Below are 19,153 nucleotides of genomic sequence, written 5' to 3'. Positions count from 1 at the left end.
CATTGTGTTATTGTTTAGATAAATAAACAATATTTAGCGATATTGATTAAAAATTACCTGGGTAAAAATTGAAAATAATTCCATCGCAAAGAAGGTATGTTAAGAATAATGTTCCTTAAGTAGTTTTTTACACAACATCTATAATAGTTCGTAACTTAAACATCATCGTTGCATCTTTAAAGTTGTATGTAAAATAAAAAAAATTGTAAAAACATATACAGAATTGTTACTTTCCCTAAAATGTATAGAAAGAATCAGTAAAAAAAAATTATTATCTTTTTATTGTAATAAAATTATTCTAATTAATAAAAATACGTCAAAAAGCTTCCTTCGTTACTAAATAAATATAGATCAAAGATGTGTGCAATTTATTATTTTTGTATTAAATTGACAAATAAATATAATGTAAAAATGTATAATTTTGTTACTTTCTCTACGATAAATATAAAAGTTCACTTCTGAAAACGCCTGTCCTTTCGTGTCGGCCCTGTAAAAGCGATTGATGGGTAACGAGACACCACGGCTGCCTTAATTAGAACAAGGTACAAAAGAAAACTATTAATTGCGACTCTATTGTGTTGCCGGCCAAAATGACATGACAGGTATTAGTGATACATGCGCTCCTAAATCTTGTCGATGTTTTGACAAATTCTTCTTCTACCTTTGATGATATTTCATCTCACGGAACCTCCCAAATCTCTATCGAAATTTCCATCAATATACTTTTCTCTCGATCAGTATACTTTTCTCTCGATAGTATAATTTTCAGACAAACGCACATAAAGCACAATTAAAATTTTTAAAAATTATTGTTTATGACTCAACATTTTCAATCCTGGCATATTTCTCTCTCAGACTTTTAATACCGTTAATATCAGCAACGCGGTGACGACAATGAATATCGATCTCCTGCTTGTATTTTAAAAGCGCGTGGAAAATAGCGCGAAGCGCTCTCCTGACTTGTAGACGTAATTTCCTGCGAGGAAATTGTATCCTGCAATCGTCCGCGTTCTTTCAAAAGATCGGGGGATGGGCGGTTTCAATCGGCTTCTCTTCCTCCGTCCTTCAAGAAAAAATAAACTCGCAGCTTATTATGTCTGAAACAGGGGAAATAGGGGATTGATTTTAGACGTTCTAGAAATTACATAGAAATTGAAAAATTCAAGGGCATAATTTAAAATGTGTATGTGTATGTATATTTAAGAAAATAAAATCTTTATCCACACAAATGTATACATTTCAGTTTTTATCGTTATCTTTCTTTTTGTCATTATATGATCAGATAATATTTTTTTTTTTTTTTTGCAAAAATTACATGCATTTTTATGTAATTGCAAATAAAAATTATTCAAGTTTAAAGAAACATGAGTGTATTATTAAATGTATTTTTAAAATTGAGTTTTCCAAAAAAGAGACTTTGTAAATATATTGTATTTCTTATTTGTATAAGAGAAAAATGAGACAAATTGCAGACGGTGGTTGCGCGCACGTTGCACATTTTTCAAGAGTTTTTTTTCGTGTCTAAAATAAATGAAAAAAGAGCTTTTTTAGCTCTATAGCTACCAAGATTCGTGTCTTGGTTTAATTTTGCAGCGGTTGACATTCTAAGAGAAGATCCAGAAGATTGAGGCATTGTTAGGGCATCTTCGTCTTCATCCGCGATATCTAACACGAAGCGGTCGCGAAGACCTACAAAGCGCCGAGCTTTCGTTGCGTGAATGGCCTTGGTTGAAGCTGCGTATTAGGCGATAAACTGTATCGATCGCATTGTCCCCATAAAATTCATTCGTATGTCTCTTTTCATTTTCCTTTCCGTAATTTATTTATCTAACGGGGTGGAGAGAAAGAAAAACAGTGAAACGAACAGACTCCCATATTTACTCCATTTCAGACGTATTACGCGGTAATCGGATTGCGTTCCGAGAAAGACGTTCCTACGTTATTGGACATCGTGTAAACCTCCTATTACGAGGAAAATTGCAATGGCCAAGAATCTTTCGATTTTTGCTGGCATAAGCAGAATGTTCGCTGTTGCCATGTCTTCAGGTAAATAAATTCCAGAAAATCATTTCCGAATATACGATTTGTTTAAAGTTGGTCTACATATTTGTTCCTGAAATCAAATTGATAATATCAATTTTATTATTATATATGATATTATATAATATATTTTCTAAAATATAATATACATACATATATAATAATATTACAATATATATTTTGTAATATTAATATATAATTATAATATATTATATTATAAGATTTCGAAGACAAATTGTGCTAATCTGTACACAAGAATTTGAATCAAGAACGCAAACTGTGCCGCGAGTGCCTGTTCGAGATTGCGCGGGCATTTCTCGAGCTTTCGTGCTTGCTGGCCGATCAGTCGTCCCTCGTCCGTCCACGTTCGCGCCAGTCGATCGCGATGTGGTCCAGCATACTTGCAAATAATTTGTTGTACTTTTACCATAATATTATCAACGATCTAGGATGATTAAGATCAAAAGTCTTTTTGCTATTTTATTATTTGAATTATATACGGAGTGCGCAATAAAAAATTGTCGAGTCTTAAAAAAAACTAATGTAATTTAGATATGTAATGTGCACTATATAATAATACTAATTTAAATTATATAATCTATGCTAAAAATTTAAAATAAAATTTTAATTGTGATTTAAGATTAATTTGTAATTTATGACTTGATAAAAAACAAATAAAAAATTAAAAATTATTGTAATTACGCTTATATTATATCTTAATTATAACAATTAAATTACACGATTATGAAATTTAATACATTACATATTTTTTTTTTCATGATTGTCTTTAGTTATATGTTTTTCAAGACACTCTTTAATTACTTATTTAAAAAATAAATTCAAGTGCATGTGACTAATAACAAAAATATTTCTTACAGTTGACATTTATAATGACATTTGTACGTGAGAGAGAAAGAATATGAAACTTGCCGTTCTTGATCATCTTTTTGAAGGATAATGTGTCCCGATATCGAGTGTCTCGTCATTGTATCGTTCATCCTGTATCGTTCGAGATAAGGGTCGCATCATGGTGGACAAGTTGCACGAATACGAAGGATTCGCGGGTAGAATTCACAGTGTTCGCGAAGCCATTAAAGAACGATGGAGTGCGTGGAAAGAATGGAAAAACGGTCTGAATCTGGATCAAGGTCTAGACGGACTCAGACATCATCTACGGGGGCCGCCTAAGTTGGAGCGCACGTTGGAAGACTATTCTCATATCTACAGGTGAACAAAATTCGATATACTTCAACAGAGAATATTTAATATAAATATAAAATTAATGTATAATGTTATAATTCTATTATATTTTTATTAATATAATCTACTGCACATTAATTTCTAAATATTCTAATATTAAAAAGAGACAGAGAGAGATTGATTTCTAAAACATATAAAAAATATTTTAATATTTTGATATTTATATAATAACATTCGAAAATAATACAAATATTTAACTGTATTTCATTTAAAGTGTCTTTTCTTTTAACGATAGTTTCGGAAATAGAAAAAAAAAGTTCTATTAACGATGTAAATCAATAATTCAAATAATATGGCAGAGCTTTACGGATTATTTTTCTTAATCTCAGAAGAAAGACCCGCTCCGAGCTGGTCCGAATTTCAGCGGCTGTGATGGGAATCGAGTTTTCATACGCGGCGGAAACCGCTTTCGTTTCGCCGACACTATTGAAGATCGGTGTCGATCATCAACGTATGACGCTGGTATGGGCGCTGAGTCCTCTCGTAGGTTTTTTCGTGACGCCTATCCTCGGCAGTATAAGCGACCGCTGTAAACTCAAGCACGGCAGGAGACGACCCTTCATTCTTTTGCTGGCCCTCGGGGTTTTCATAGGCAAGTCACAGATTTATCAGGTTCCGATAATAAAAGATGATACGGTACAGAAGATAATAAATGTATGCTAAAATAAATAAATTACTTACAGGACTGATTCTAGTACCGAACGGTGAACATATTGGCTACGTGTTCGGCGATATGCCATCTCGTACGAACGAGACGATTCCCCTCGGACATCGCACAACTGCAAAGTTGGCCGAGAAGGAAGCGTCTGAATTCATTGAAAGGGCTTCTTCGCATTCCTGGGGTATCCTCTTTACGATTCTCGGCACGGTGCTGCTCGACTTTGACGCTGATGCTTGTCAGAGTCCCGCGAGAGCTTATCTCCTCGATGTCACTATACCCGGTAATGTTAACGGATAATTTTTATAAACTTGATTTGATGCAAATCTATAATTAAAAGCAAATGTAATTTCGTTTCTTTAAAATTTATAGATAATATAAATGACATAATTTAATTATTACATATTTAACGAGCTAATTTTTTTTGTTTTAATCTAATTTTTAATGTTTTTGAAATGATATCTTTTAAGCCTTTTTGTTTAAATCAAACTATTATATATAATCCTTCGCCCATTTTTTTAATATGCATACATTTTTTTAAATTTAAATTTAATTGTATTAACATCTAAAATTTCAGAGGATCACGCTAGAGGCTTAAGCACGTTCACCATAATGGCGGGTTTAGGAGGCTTCATGGGCTATGGTCTGGGTGGCATCAATTGGGACGCCACTTCGCTCGGCGTTATGCTAGGCGGGCACGTGCAGGTGACCTTCACTTTAATCACGATTATCTTCGTCGTTTGCGTCATATGTACGATTACCAGCTTCAAGGAGATTCCACTCGAGATACTCGAGAAAGATCAGTATAGACAGATGGAAGAATTAAAGGTGAAGTTTATTTTTACTTATATTTTTATCGTCGTTTTCCGTTTTCCATCGCTTTTAAGATTTGTAAAAATAAAGATAAAATTTTTTCCGCGTTTATGTAAGGCATCGAAAGAAATCCAAGAGACGGAGAATAAGCAAGATGAGCGCGAAAAGATCATCCACGATGAGTCGAAGACGTACGGTGCTCTTGATGTTGAACGCGAGGCAGAAACTTCGAAGATGGAAGTATGTTCATAAATTATTAATATCCATTAGTATATATATTTGTTTGTTTATATTTTCACTTTATTCACGAATGAATTATCCATCAAGGAATTCGCCCTCAATCCGCAACTCTCCGATCGTCCTGAAGATCTAATTTTCAAAGGTAGTCACGTCAATTACGGCTTCGAGGGCGAGATAAATCCCAAAGCGACCTTAAAGGAGTATCTGCTATCAATCGTCTACATGCCACACAGTCTCCGTTTGGTATAAATCAGATATTTGAAAAATAATCTTCATCCTTCGCTCTTCTTTCCTTAATTCTTTACATTTCATATTATACATAAAAAAATTACATTTTTCTTTATATAATTAGAGAAGATGTATCGTTTTTCAATTCTTTTTTGATCAAGCAAGTATTTAATCAAAAGATTTCAAAGATTTTTCTGAAACTCATCTATTTTGAAGATTTCACTTACGATTCATTGCAAGCTTTCGGCCGCCAGGTATGTTTGACGAATCTGTTTTGCTGGATGGCACACGTGTGTTATTCCCTGTACTTCACGGACTTCGTGGGCGAAGCAGTGTACGGCGGAAATCCGCGAGCGCCCGCGAATACCAACGAACGGGAACTCTACGAAGAGGGAGTGCGATTCGGATGCTGGGGAATGTCTATGTATTCGCTATCCTGTTCGTGCTACTCGCTTATCATTGAACGACTGATTCAGCGTTTCCGCGCGCGTAAGGTATATGCTTTAAAGCTTCCGCTTAATCGAGATCAGTATCGATGATACATTCAAAAAACATGCAATATTTCCACGATATCTTGTAAAATAAATGATATTTTTATAAAAACATCTAGGTTTACATCTACGGGCTGCTCTTCTATAGCGTCGGCATGCTCCTGATGGCTCTGATGAAACACCAAGTCGGCGTCATCGTCTTCTCGTGGACCGCCGGCGTCATGTATTCCACGCTGTTTACCATGCCGTACCTACTGGTTGCGCACTATCATACGTCCTCGACTTTCGCTCTCACGAGCGACGAGGGCGATGCAGTTTCCGGCGGTTTCGTACGCGGATTGGGAACCGATGTCGCCATCGTCTCCTCCATGGTGTTTCTTGCGCAATTCTTACTATCTTGTTGCCTAGGTACGATTGTTAACTTCACGGGCTCCACCACGGCGGTAGTGTATGTGGCTAGTTTTCTGGCAATGTGCGGCGCAGCCTCGGCTACGCGGATCATGTACCTGGATTTATGAATCGGTTCGTCGACCAACCAAGACTTTGAACATTAAACTTAACTGTATCGTCTTTGTCAATTATATTTTAGCAAATTATTAATTATCATTATACGAAACACCCAAATGTTTCAGATATTACTATTGTGTTGTATATTTTAATTGTCTAAGCGTTTAGTCCCTTATAACTTTACTAATTAACAGATGGAATTAAAAGGATGAATGTGCATACAATATATATATATATATAACAAGTAACAAATAAATCGATCGATATACAAATTTTACGTGCGAAGATTATTGATACACTTCTCCAAAATATCCTTTCTGATCCTCGGATAATCCGCATTCTGTTTCAATACTTCATTGCATGCGTCAATAGCTTCGGCGTAAGACTTCGCCTTCAGACAGCAGTAAGCCAATTTGTAACCAACTGATAATTTTGTCTTGCCACCGCATTTCCAGGCTTGGGCGTATCTCGCTGCCGCTTCTCGATAATTTTGATCCTTCTCGGCAATGTAGCCTATAAAATATATCCAAATCACGATTTATTTTAGACAATTAAAAATTTGGTTTAATAATAAACTCTATTTTATAATTTTCGAAAGTATATGCCCTATAATTTTAATTTAACTTAACCTGATAACTCGTGAGCTCGCACGCAGGTAGCATTGTGTTGTAAAACTCGCTTCAGCAGTTCATTCGCTAACTCATATTTGCTGGATTGCACGTAGATGTCCGCCAATAACAGCCAGCAACGTTCCAGATATTCTGCGTCTTCGAATGTCCAGACATTCTTGCTAACGCGCTTCAGATGATTACGAGCGCGCGGCGTTTGTTTCAGCAGGATGTGAGCAGTGGCCATGCCAAGCGCGGGTCCTACATGATCCCGCAAAGTCTCCTGGCTGGCCAGGGCGGTGCAATCCTGCAGGGCCTTCTCGATGTTGGACTTTTGCTTTGTAGCTAGCAGAAAAAAGTTGCTGAGGAGCTTGTGCGTCAGTTCCTCATGAGGGCTTCCTTTCGGATTTAATTCCTAAAATAATATATTTTAAGATTTAAAAGTAGAACACTTAGACACAAAAAGCTTTTGAGATTTAAAATTAATCAAAACCTGAAGCAATCGATAAGCCGTTCTCAAAGCCATCGTCCTCGAATCTTGATATTCCGCATCTTCATCGTTGAATGCTTCATTCGACAAGGTGGTATCATCATCGGGATCTAAACAGATCTCGATCATGTTGTAGATCGCTTGCTGGCCCCATTCTGGATCGCGTCGTGCAAAATTGAAGTTGCGAAGAGCAGAGTTTAACTTGCCCGTTCGCCAATCTAGCAATCCGGCGCAATAGTAAAAGCCAGCTTCTACATTGCTGGCACCCATTGCGGTCTGAGCACGTTGCAGCCACTCGTCGAGATCGTCCATAGCACCTACGATAATAATCAACTTTTTTTAATTATCTATCGAAAATACTCACCAAGCGAGCATGTAAGGTTTTAAAAAAGTTTTACGAAACCTGTTCTGCGCGACACCTCTATCAATCTCGCCAAGGCGGTCCAATAGGTGGGTTGACGCATTAGTAGTTGTCGAAAGTGGAATGCCGCAGTTTCGAAGTCCACCTTTCGGAACGCAAGATCTGCCATCATCACGGACGCGGCCTCGTTGTTGGGATCGGCGTTCAACAAGATGGAGCAGTTTTGCGCACATCGGTCTAAATCGTTCATCTGATATAAATTCATATTCACCTATATTAATACTTTTCCATCAAAAAGTATCAGAGAATTATAATTTAATGAATAGGTATCGAATGTTCTTTTTCACCCATTAAATAAATTCTCTTGTTAATATTTCTATTATAGATTAAGACATCAATTTATTTCAAGTCAAGATATTTTTTCAGGATTTATCAAAACAGCATTTATTTATTCACCTGCATATATAACTTCGCCAAAGAGAGTAGAGCGTTCATGTCCGTGTGTTTGTATGTCAGCGCCTCCTTATAATATACGATGGCTTCATCGTAATTGCGCAAACTCGACGCATAATCAGCCATTGTCAGACAGATATTCGCCAGTACGTGTTTCTGATCCGTCACATCCGGCGAAATAGTAAGCCGTTGAATGTATCTGTGTTGATTCTCCTTGGCTTCCTTCAAGGTGAGTAACGCGCCCTTAATGTTGCCCGATTTCTCACGCACCTTCGCGAGCAATAGCAATTCCTGTCCTCGCGTTTTCAAACTTAGCATATCAGAATCGTTTCGCTTATCTAAATAAATATAAAATTACAGAATAAAGTTACTTTTATTAAGTTGTCTTACACATAGGATTAATCAATCAATCGATCAATTTTTATATTTTCATATTTAACAAATATGAGAGAAATTTCTATTAAATTAATTTTATATTAAATTTATATTAAAAGTGTTATAAATATATTTTAGCTAAATAGATTTAGATTATTAATTATTCATGTATCAATATTATTGATATCATTATAAATATTAATTTGTATCAATTTTAAATAATTACCTTGCAATTCTTGCACCAAGGTCGCTTCCGCCTTGTCGTACAGTTTCATCTTCATGTACAACTTGGCTAAATCTAATTTCAAGGAGGCACAACTATCATGTTTTACTATGTCCTTGTAATAACTGATTGCCTTCGCATACTGATGCGCCTTGACAAGTGCCTTGCCCATTTTATTCGCAATGTCCATCTTGTCGACCGGATTCTGTGAGAGTGCTTGCTCGTACGCCTCTATCGCTCTCTCGGGCTCCTGTATGGACATATAAGCGTCACCCAACATGCTGTACGTTTTCGGCCCAGGACAATGTTCTACCAATTCTCTAAAAAGCATAATATATTAATGATAGCAATCTTATCTAATAAATATAAATATGATATATAATATTAAAAATATTAAAAATAATGCTACATAGAGATACATCAAAGTTTTTGTACCTGAAACATTTCGCGAATGCCTGACGGTCCTTCTTGTAGTTTAAGTTGATTTCAGCCAGTTTAGTGTGTGCCTGCAAATAATACGGTTGTCCCGGATGGATATTTTGCAAGCAGATGATAGCGTTCTCCAGTTCTCCCATGTCCAGGTAGATATCGGCAGTACTAATAGTGATTCTTCCTAGCTCGGTAGTGCCAGCGAGGTTTGTCTTCGCCTCCTCGATAAGAGCCAACGCTTCGGCAAATCGCCTTGCCTTGCTGTACGCCGTAATCAATTCCAGATATAACGTCGTCCGATCCGAAGCGGACAAGTCGGATTTCCTATTGGTACCGCCAGTCAAGTTAGCAAGCGACATCGCTGTCTGACAGTTTTTAATGCAATTCTCCAGATCGCCGGTTTGTCGGTGTACCATACCGATGATCAAATGGTAGACTGGCTCATCCCGGATCTTAAAATTATAGCTCAAACCGACTTCTAAACTCTGCGAGGCGAGATGGTATTTGCCCTGATACGCTAGGATCTGGGCCATTATGAGATGCGCTTGTGCATTGGAAGGTTCCACCACATCCAACAATCTCCTCAGCAAAGTCAAAGCGCCTTCGTAATCGCCACTCTGCATTTTGGCCTTGCTGAGCAATAATAAAGCTATGCTAGAACCTGGGCAAGCTTCTACTAGCAGTTCTAGCAAACGAATGCTCGGTTCCTTTTCCATTGCACTAACCTGCTTAAAAAGTTTAATAGAATTAAATGAAAAGAAGATCAACATAATTGACTTCTTTAAGCAAAGTAATTACCTCGTTGCCCATTGGTGACTTATTCAATGAATACATCAACCATTGCTTTGCTATCTCGAGACATAAATCCGGTTTAAGCTCACTGAGATACTCGTAGCCATAAACGAGACCCTCGCAATTCTTCAATAAGACATTCGCCGCCGCATCGAGATAGCCGAGCGCTTTAACGCTGTCTTCATTGGAGGCAATTTTCGCGGACATAAATAGTAACCGCACATTCGTCGAATGCGGTTGTATTTCCATCAAGATTTCTACCTGTAAAATATGACTTATAAGATAGCCTTTTAATATTTATTTGATCAGTGTTATCTATCCTTTATATTTAAATAAAAAAAATTCTGTTTTTAAATATATTAATTTACTTGTTGACGCGCTTGCTCCAGATCTTCCGCGGATCCCTCCAGCAATTGGCAGTGAGCCAGTCCCATGAGTGCCATAAAGGAAGATTGATCCGCCCGAATGGCGTTTTTGTACCAGCGCTCTGCATCCTTAACGTTACCCAGCGCAATGTGTATATCGCCCAACTCTGCCATTAGCTCTGCATTACTCGACGACGTCGCATGTAACATCTTCTCGGCTATTCGCGCCAGTTCCGAAAGAATTCCGTGATCTTGGAACGCGATGCCGGAAAACAAGCGTAGGTTCTCGATTAATAAGAACTCGTTCTTTGGTTCAACGAGCAGCAAGTTGCGCATAAACAATTGCAATTGCGGCAAACCTTCGCTGGGATTGCCGTCTCTGCAGAGAGCCACAACTGAGCTCGTCTTGATGGCGTCCAGGTTATTCGACTCGATTGATAGCACTCGGTTTACCATCTCTAGTACCTGTTCCCAATCTTTCGCGGCTAAAAGACACTTCATCTTTTCTATAAGTGGCAACGATAGCTTGGGATAACGTACGATCAGAGAGTTCAATATCGCGATGACATCGGAGTATTCTCCGGCATGTTGTTTCATCTTCGCGGAACCCAACAATGCGCTCAAGTTTCTCGGCTCTTCCTTTAAGACTGAATTGAAGAAGTTCCCTGCCTCCAAAGTATCCGCGCTAAACCTCAAACTAGACTCCAACCATCCCTTGACGAGCAATACGTTGATATTCGTAGGTTTCATCTTGTATGCTCGATCTGCGTATTCTTTCGCTTTGTCCGCACGGCGAGCGAGAAATAATACAGACGCTGCGAGGTACAATGCAACGCAAGAAGCTTTTCTGCGCTCATCTCGTATCCTGTTTTCCATCTGAGTTACAGTACTACGCTCCACGTCGACTAGCGTCATGTTTTGTACAAGTAACACTGGCAGTGTAAAGTCTGCGTAGTTTAGCAAGCTCGAACTCTCCTTGAAGGCTTCGTGATTCTTGCCGACAAGAACGTACGCCAAACAGAGTAGAAGCTTCAATCGTTCGCTCCCCGGATAAACATCGCGCGCCTGTTTGGCACTAGCCAGCATGCCATTGTAATAATGCTGGCGGCAATGCCACTCGATCAGAGCTATATATTCTGTTTCCTCCATTTTTTCTGTGTTTTATATCCTTTGTATAATTCTCAAATTTTTTAATTAATCCTAAAATAAAATATATATATTACAATACAGATATTAGATAAAATAATTCTGCTTTCTAAATTATTGAATACATTTAAATATAAAAATTTCAAATATATAAATTATTTTAAAGATTTTTAAAAATCTTACATTATTGTCAATTTCTCTTCTCATTTTTAAAATTCTTGACATCTTAAATTCATAGTGAATCTTGGAGAATCCTAGTCTTGAATATTTCTAATTAATTTTTGAACATATAATTGGATTGAGTAGTAGTTCAGAATTTTGAAAAGTTTGCGTTTAATCATTAAAACTTGAAATCTTCAGGATTTGATGTAGCTTTATAACATCAGAATCCAAATTTATTGAACCGATAAATCGAGGACCCATCGAAATTGCATCGAGACCATCGAGGATATGAGGTGCACCATAATGCGTTATTCCAAGTCAGTAGGCGTTTGCTGATGTATTACATTACATGCTGCTTGTTTCACGTAACTAGCCACGAGTTCAATGCAACGATTCCCATTTACCTATTCAACTCTTTCCGCAGCTTTACATATTGGTAAAATATATATTGATAATAATGTAGAGAATCGTGACAAAAAATAACTAGAGGTTATGTCTGTTGATAACAGTCGTTGCCATAGCAACCGCTACAAGTATTGCAAAGATCTGCATTACCGGCAATTTCTCGAATTTAGCAGAAATCAAACCAAATTATTTTATTATTTTTACTACTTACTAATTGGCTAAAGCATATATAAGAAACAGGAAACATATATAGACATAGTCTATATATAATTATTTATATATATAATTATATATATATATATATATATATATATATTTACATATGGTTATATATGTAGACAATGTTTCCTGGCACACACACACACACACACACACATACACACACACACATTATATATATATATATATTCAAAGTTATAAAATTCTATTATCTTATATAGCGCAATATATATAATCGTTATTACATATTTCAACATTTTATTTAACTAACATATGTAATCCTTTGAGACCAAGTCATATGTTATTCAAAAAATTTAGAACATAAATTAAAGATTTATATTCGTAACATGCTCATAGGCATTGTATACATTTGAAAATAAATTTATGTTTCGAGGAAACATAAAGCTACTGATCTAAAGTTCAACTAAAAAAGTATTGAGATGACTGGACTTTGCTGATATCAAAGTCACCCTTTTTTGGCAGCTTTTTAAAAACCTCCAATGAAAAATTGTTGTCTCTTTGTTCTACGAACCTAAAATTTTAATTAAGCAACGTTAATGACATCAGTATTTCATTTTCTCATAATTTTGTACAATTTTTATACATGCATCTAAATTCTTAATCTTCAAATTTTTCGCATAACTTGCAACTTACCTTTGGCTGCTTATAAAATTCTTTTCGTATCGCTTATAAAGGAACTCTGACAAATCTTCGAGAATGGGCTCGCAGTGAAGCGCGATGAATTGCTCTCGACAAATCTAAAGAAAATGGAATGTTATATATTAATGCGTCATTTACAAACAAACAAAATCATAATGAAACAGACATGTCTCTGTAACATTGCTTACTCTGTTCATAATGTCTACGGTGCATGCATGCGTCCAGAAACAATCGTGTACCGACATAAATGTGATCCCTGCTTGCTCGCAATACAAGCTTGTCAGCATCATGTGACTGGAGTCCAATGAATGAATAAAATTTGGCGGAAAGGCGTTCTTTTGCTTTAAAGTATCCGGCTTTCTACAAACGGCATATATTATGTAAATTTGGTAAAAAAGAAAGAAAAAAAAAAAATATATATATATATATATATATATATATACATGTATAAGTACACGAGAAATGTACGAGAAATAACTTCAAAGACAATTCTTGCAACTAGATAGTATAATTTAAAAATTGTTGCGTGAAATTTTTATCTCATAAGCTGGCATTTTTTTATAAAGTCATTATACAAGTAATTTCATAATTTTCAATAAGAAAACAGTTGTTTATTCTTTTAATGTAAGTAGAAAAGTATAGATGAGATCAGGTCATAGTTAAAAAGTTAAAATTTTATATTAAAAGAACACAATGGCTATTATGTAATAATTAAATTATTTATAATAACATTACAAGTTATGTAAACTTATGAAATAAAAATCTTTCCTTTAACTCTATCCATAAATAAAGATCAACAAGAACACACCTAACGAGTTTGTTCTGACTAGGTGACTTGATACGTTTGAAGTAGGGTTGTAGGACAGGAAGACCTAACGGCGTCACCCATTGCACGTACTGATTGCATCTGGTCGAGATAATACGGGCACAGTCTGTAAACCAATCCTGGATCTCTTTCGCGCTCGTGAACATAGTTCGGAGGGCTTGAAACGTTCTCTCAACCAAGTACAGACTGCCGTTCCAAGTATAATCTTGATTAAACTCCTTCAAGTCGCTCAATTGTCGAGCGATTTGAAGTCTACCGCCGAACTTTGTAACACCATACACTGTGGTCATTACTGTCTGCTTGATGACTTTTCTCGTGACGTATCCTTCCAAAGCTTTAGCTACTTCATCGCCGGCCTCTGCGTCAATCTTTCTATATTCATCAACCTTACTAGCAACGACACTATATACATCCTGCGGCGTATCTGAGGGATACAAGTTCACGCTTTCCGCTCCAATCTGGTCCCTCCCGAGAGCGGCATAATGCTGCAACCCATTACAGCTGCCATCTTGGTGAATCGGTAATCTGCAGACATACTTTTCAACGTTCGGAGACTGCAAGGCATTGTTTATCTCCTTGCACGCCGCTAGAGTCTGCCACGGTTCGTCGGACTTAATCCACCACATTTCTCCTGTCAATGGATTTCTCGCGCTGTCCACAATCAAGTCCAATATCTCGTTTGCGAATTTTAACCGTTCATCTATCGGCTCTCTCTTCTTCATACCGGTCAAGTTTATCGCATGAATCTTTAACCAATCCAGACCCTTTGGACCTAAAGGTTTTCCTTGGGCGAACATGAGAATCGAGCGACCCAAGTCCGAAGCGAGATGAGTAAGATGAGGTGGCACCGGGTAAGCTCTGCCTCTAAAATCTAAATTGTGCGGCAACCAAAATACCTTGTCTCTAAAGTGATTAGCGAGGGATAATTTATAGAGACAATCGCACCATAGCGAATACATTTCGTTTTTCCTGCGCCTGAGTTGTAGCGCCATTTTCGTTATTTTACTTTTATCCATGTCACTTGATGATATTATTTCGGACAGAGACGGTAACACCGAAGGTGATTGAGGTACATCCAGTTTTTCCGAACCTCCCTCTTGAAAGATCTGGATCAGAATATCCAGCATCGGCACGTTGATTTTCCATGGAATTGAACCGAGTTGATTTAGGCAATCGAGTGCAGGATACAATTGCCTCGTCGATGTATTTCTTAGCAAAAGCGTCGGCGTCATATACGGATCACGAATGAAGCTTGCCTTGGAAAACAGGTAGCCGCCGGTATTTATATCGATCCATGGACGCGGCGGCGAGCATGTCGGCAAGAGAATCGTCTCAAAGGTCAACGTTTCTGGATGCGAGTCTTTGTAGAATCTGTGTAAGTAAGGATGCGGCTTAATCTCTTCTGTCAAGAAATGATTGGTTTGTTTTCTGAAGAGCAAGTAGAATGCGGGTATCTGTCGCTCGGATGCGTCAGATTTGGATACATGAGAAATCTTCACGTCATTTAGAATTATTTTATATAGAAATTCTCCAATGCTCAGCAAGACATTACGAGGCCACTCTGGCACTGTCATTTCGGAGCAAATGCCGGATTGGTTGGCTTTCTGAACGAGTTGTTGCCACTTAATACGCCCGTTAACACGGTCAACGGGTTTTTTCTGCATGTACCATTGCAAATATTTTTCGTAGATTTGAATAGAGTTTTCTATGACACCAGCTTTCATCTTTCGCTGAAACTGAAATATTAAGTTTATTAGATAAGGCCGATAATGCAACGTATAGAAATATTATTCTTTGTATACGCAGTTAAGATAAAATATATTAGAATATAAAAGAAATTTAAAAAATATATATAGAGAAAATATGTGTGTGTATATATAATAATTAACTATTAATATAAAAAAGATAAAAAGGCAAATAATTTCAATATGTGCTATATACCTGATACTTTTTGTAAATGTATTTTCCTAGTGTTATATACAAGTTCGTTGTGGAAGTGCTGTACGCATCGGAGAATCTGGCTAGTTGGTTAATTTCATGTAGAATCGCGTTGATGTACTCCTCCTTAGGCAGCACTTCTAGAAACGGATGTAATGCTTTGAAATCAGGTTTCACCATCAACTCCTTTTGTTTTAGATAAGCCAAATTTCTCTCGAAAACATGTGCCACGACTAATTTCCAAGATTTTTCCCATTCTGTGATTCGGTTGATCTACATAAAAACACATCACAATTAACTAATCAACAAGTATTTTTATAAAAATTCTTTATATATATATATATATATATATATATATATATATATATATATATATATGCATATGTATATGTGTAACATAATTTTTCTCATAATTTCTCTTTCTAATTAATTAATCTTGCACATAAGAGCATTGTAATTATCTTTCTTAATTATAAGAATAAGTTTAGTATATCAAGAGAACATTAAATATAAACAAAATTAATTTAAGAAGATTGAGAATAAAGAAACATAATAGAAATTTAATAGAAACATAACAATGTTTTAAAAAGTTAATTATATAAATAACTTAAAAAAAAAAAAAAAAATTTCTTAAATAAACATAAAGATTAATAAATATTAATATCTTGTAAAAATAATTTGGGATAATTTAATTAGATAAAGAACTTACAGCTTGTTGTCTAATATTGGGATCTCCGGTGAACGGAGCGATACTCTTCACCTCTAGCTCGCACTGCTTTTCCATATTGATCTGTGTACGCACCATATCCCGCAATTCATTCATGACTATTACTCCTTTGGCCGGACTCTGACGATTGCTCTCTACCATCAGTTTCTGTAATAATTTGCAGTTGTATGTGCTGTCGATGTCTCTGTAATGTACACGATATTGCGGATTCAAGAACTGAATACATTGAAGAATGGCATCGCGTTGCGCTGTGTTCAACCGCGTATTCATTATATCGTCAAAGGAGATGTCTCTGCGATTCATGTCCGCCACCATTTCTGTCGCATACTCTGCGAGAAATCACATAGAAATATCACAAGTTAAAAAAAAACTTTAATTATATTCTAAATATCAGATTTTGTAGTTACAATATATTATTATCTTCGAAAGTCATAATAATCCATTCACCTATTCGTTTCTCTTCGTTTTTCATTCTTCCGATCATCTCCAACATGAAAGCGTACGTCCGCGGATTTGGTTCGACAGATTGCACTTTCATTAGTCTATATATTTCGAAAGCTTTTTCTAGGCGCGCGTTGAAAACGTAGGTCTCTAGGAGCAAATTATACAATGCGACAGCGGAAATTTTACTGCCCTTGAGTTGATTTTTATTCAACATCAACAAATTGAAAGCCCTGCTCGGCATTTGGATCTGTATGTAGACATCCATGTGCGCCCGTAATTGAAATATCAAGTTTTGACTAGAAAAAGAATCTTCCTGGTAATCTTTTTTTTTCACAACGGTTATCGCGGTACAAGGATTTGGAATCTCGTCGTACTTGGATATCTGTGTACTGAAAAAATGAATTGTATATGAAGAAAATAGATTCTTAGAAATTATCCTGAATATACCCTACTGACATACTTACAGTACATCGTCATGACTTTTATCCTTGTTATCATTTTTATCAATCTGCAATGTATCCAAAAAAGAAGAGTTCTTAATCAACATAGTATTATCGTTCATGGCATATTCTTTTAGATCCTCCACGACAGTAGATTTGTCTTTTAGATACTCGTCAGATTCCGTAAGTATATTGCAATGTATATTATCTGCCTTGTCTTTCTGAAATCGACATCCATTTGATATTTGTGTGGACGCGAGGGAATAGAATTTAAATATAATTTGTGCTATTCATAATTCCGATCATCTTTTATCTTGACAAAAAAGTTACAATGAAATTTAATTTACTTACAGTGTAAATTAAATCTTCTTTAGAGTCAGGTTTGGTATCTTTCACTTGTGTCGAGCTTGCCTTTTTATCAAGATAAAAATTAGGGATTTTATGTAGTTTATCCAATGGCACATCAGGTTGACCAACCAATATGGACACATGAGCAGAATTTAACTTACGAACTGCTGCTTTTCTGCTGTTGGTTGTTTGATTTGTTACTAATATGATAAAATAAAAGATTACTTAATTACTTATTATTCACTAATTGCTTTTTTTTTAATAAATAGCTACTATCTGTATTGTACATTTATTCTGCATATAATTATTATATAGTTTAGTATATTAATATACCTTCCAATAACTCTGCATATTTCTTAGAGCGACGCTTAATCTTCTTCTTCCAAGGAGCGTCTAATTCTACTGTATCAGTTGTTGCATAATGACGAAGCAACGTACATCTTGTTGCTAAAAATAAAAAACATAAAATAGATAACAACAAAAAGCAAATAAAGCATAAATCATACATTTTATCTATTCAATTCCTATATTATTTCTCATGAATAACAATGCAATTATCTACAATATTCAAAATATCTTAATTCTTAGTTACAAATTCTGGCCGTGTTCCAAAAATCATATTCCTAGTACTGGAAATCTATAATATACGTTACGTGAATTAAAGATTTTCAGTACTGGCAATAAATTTTGGAACACAGCCATTGTATATACAATATTTTTTTATTAAGAGAGATATTTTACTCTTTATTAATAAAAATGAGTAACAAATAATGTTCAACATTAAAGTTCGAACACTATCGAATTATCAAATCAAAATTGCAAAACAAAAGTTTTTTTTTCATATAATAAACAAAAATCTTCTTTCACATTAACATGAAAATAACAAATTAAAAGTAACACAATTTTTTTTATTATAGCACAATTCTGCTTTGTCTATATGTCAAAAAAGTTGTAATAAAAAAGAGAAAAGATCTCCAATACATAAAACAAGAAAAATTCTATAAAAAAGAAACAAATGTATTATTTCTAATAGCATCCTTTTAAAAAAGCACGTGTTACGTACGCTTGAAAGATCTGAGATGATGAAAGTTACAAAAGGAGCAGACTCGCATCGAGCACTGCGCGGTCGACACGATACGAATATTCTGCATCGAGGTGGAAGTTCTCAGGAAATTGAACATGGTCACGCGATGCAAAACACTAATTGCCGAAAGTATCCTCGACGATGTTGGCGCGACAAACTAACCTATACACGCCACTAACGGTCGTATCTTATATTTCGCGATGTGTCTAGCCATCACTGTCCAGTGATCGGTGATCGAGCGAGTGATCCTCTTTCCAGTGCTCCAGACGTTCTAGTGAATGAAAGGCCAGCCAGTCTTTAATAATATCTCGAATGTGTTTCCTTTTTGCTGGCAGTACGACCATCATGACGTCATATTAATGCGCATGCGCGACAACTTTCTCCTTCCTCCTCACATGGCGCCTTTTCAATTGGGGACACA

The 19,153-nt window shown here is 36.0% G+C and overlaps 3 protein-coding genes across 7 annotated transcripts; 1 reads left to right on the top strand and 2 right to left on the bottom strand.

The window, feature by feature from the left end:
- The first annotated feature begins 2,291 nt into the window (after positions 1–2,291).
- On the top strand, positions 2,292–6,252 carry LOC126856725 (proton-associated sugar transporter A). Of its 4 annotated transcripts, none has more exons than XM_050605505.1 (9): positions 2,292–2,457; positions 2,919–3,267; positions 3,630–3,892; positions 3,984–4,241; positions 4,536–4,786; positions 4,889–5,011; positions 5,099–5,254; positions 5,494–5,733; positions 5,850–6,252. In XM_050605505.1, the coding sequence occupies exons 2-9, from the start codon at positions 3,068–3,070 to the stop codon at positions 6,246–6,248; spliced, it is 1,890 nt and encodes a 629-aa protein (XP_050461462.1). In that variant the 5' UTR covers positions 2,292–2,457; positions 2,919–3,067; the 3' UTR covers positions 6,249–6,252. The 4 variants fall into 4 exon arrangements, with proteins under 4 accessions (XP_050461462.1, XP_050461463.1, XP_050461465.1 ...); XM_050605506.1 differs by having other exon boundaries at positions 2,393–2,454; XM_050605508.1 differs by lacking the exon at positions 2,292–2,457 and adding an exon at positions 2,481–2,583.
- Positions 6,253–6,506: 254 nt separating this feature from the next.
- On the bottom strand, positions 6,507–12,237 carry LOC126856721 (tetratricopeptide repeat protein 21B-like). Of its 2 annotated transcripts, none has more exons than XM_050605500.1 (10): positions 11,663–12,237; positions 10,337–11,533; positions 9,975–10,229; positions 9,183–9,904; positions 8,751–9,067; positions 8,153–8,487; positions 7,739–7,946; positions 7,339–7,652; positions 6,867–7,260; positions 6,507–6,750 (listed from the first exon to the last, which is right to left on the bottom strand). In XM_050605500.1, exons 2-10 carry the CDS (start codon positions 11,480–11,482, stop codon positions 6,512–6,514), a joined length of 3,930 nt encoding a protein of 1,309 aa, XP_050461457.1. In that variant the 5' UTR covers positions 11,483–11,533; positions 11,663–12,237; the 3' UTR covers positions 6,507–6,511. The 2 variants fall into 2 exon arrangements, with proteins under 2 accessions (XP_050461457.1, XP_050461458.1); XM_050605501.1 differs by having other exon boundaries at positions 9,183–9,901; positions 11,663–12,236.
- Positions 12,238–12,503: 266 nt separating this feature from the next.
- LOC126856722 (DNA-directed RNA polymerase, mitochondrial) lies at positions 12,504–19,107 on the bottom strand. Its single transcript, XM_050605502.1, has 11 exons — positions 18,712–19,107; positions 17,982–18,095; positions 17,652–17,848; positions 17,325–17,521; positions 16,864–17,249; positions 16,399–16,745; positions 15,693–15,962; positions 13,734–15,487; positions 13,114–13,285; positions 12,920–13,023; positions 12,504–12,797 (listed from the first exon to the last, which is right to left on the bottom strand). Exons 1-11 carry the CDS (start codon positions 18,827–18,829, stop codon positions 12,686–12,688), a joined length of 3,771 nt encoding a protein of 1,256 aa, XP_050461459.1. The 5' UTR covers positions 18,830–19,107; the 3' UTR covers positions 12,504–12,685.
- Between the last annotated feature and the right edge of the window lie 46 nt (positions 19,108–19,153).

The sequence above is a fragment of the Cataglyphis hispanica genome, chromosome 19 (assembly GCF_021464435.1).
Source record: "Cataglyphis hispanica isolate Lineage 1 chromosome 19, ULB_Chis1_1.0, whole genome shotgun sequence".
Classification (NCBI taxonomy): Eukaryota; Metazoa; Arthropoda; class Insecta; order Hymenoptera; family Formicidae; genus Cataglyphis; species Cataglyphis hispanica.
This window is presented reverse-complemented; position numbering and strand designations above follow the sequence as displayed.

Coding starts and splice junctions, on each gene's coding strand:
- LOC126856725 (XM_050605505.1), top strand. CDS start 3,068: ATGGTGGACAAGTTGCACGAATACGAAGGATTCGCGGGTAGAATTCAC. Junction 3,268..3,629: donor GACTATTCTCATATCTACAG/GTGAACAAAATT, acceptor TCTTAATCTCAG/AAGAAAGACCCGCTCCGAGC. Junction 5,734..5,849: donor AGCGTTTCCGCGCGCGTAAG/GTATATGCTTTA, acceptor AAAAACATCTAG/GTTTACATCTACGGGCTGCT.
- LOC126856721 (XM_050605500.1), bottom strand. CDS start 11,482: ATGGAGGAAACAGAATATATAGCTCTGATCGAGTGGCATTGCCGCCAG. Junction 9,905..9,974: donor AGTCACCAATGGGCAACGAG/GTAATTACTTTG, acceptor AAACTTTTTAAG/CAGGTTAGTGCAATGGAAAA. Junction 7,261..7,338: donor CGGCTTATCGATTGCTTCAG/GTTTTGATTAAT, acceptor ATATTATTTTAG/GAATTAAATCCGAAAGGAAG.
- LOC126856722 (XM_050605502.1), bottom strand. CDS start 18,829: ATGTTCAATTTCCTGAGAACTTCCACCTCGATGCAGAATATTCGTATC. Junction 13,286..13,733: donor AGTCAGAACAAACTCGTTAG/GTGTGTTCTTGT, acceptor TGCCGTTTGTAG/AAAGCCGGATACTTTAAAGC. Junction 12,798..12,919: donor AATTTTATAAGCAGCCAAAG/GTAAGTTGCAAG, acceptor TTAAAATTTTAG/GTTCGTAGAACAAAGAGACA.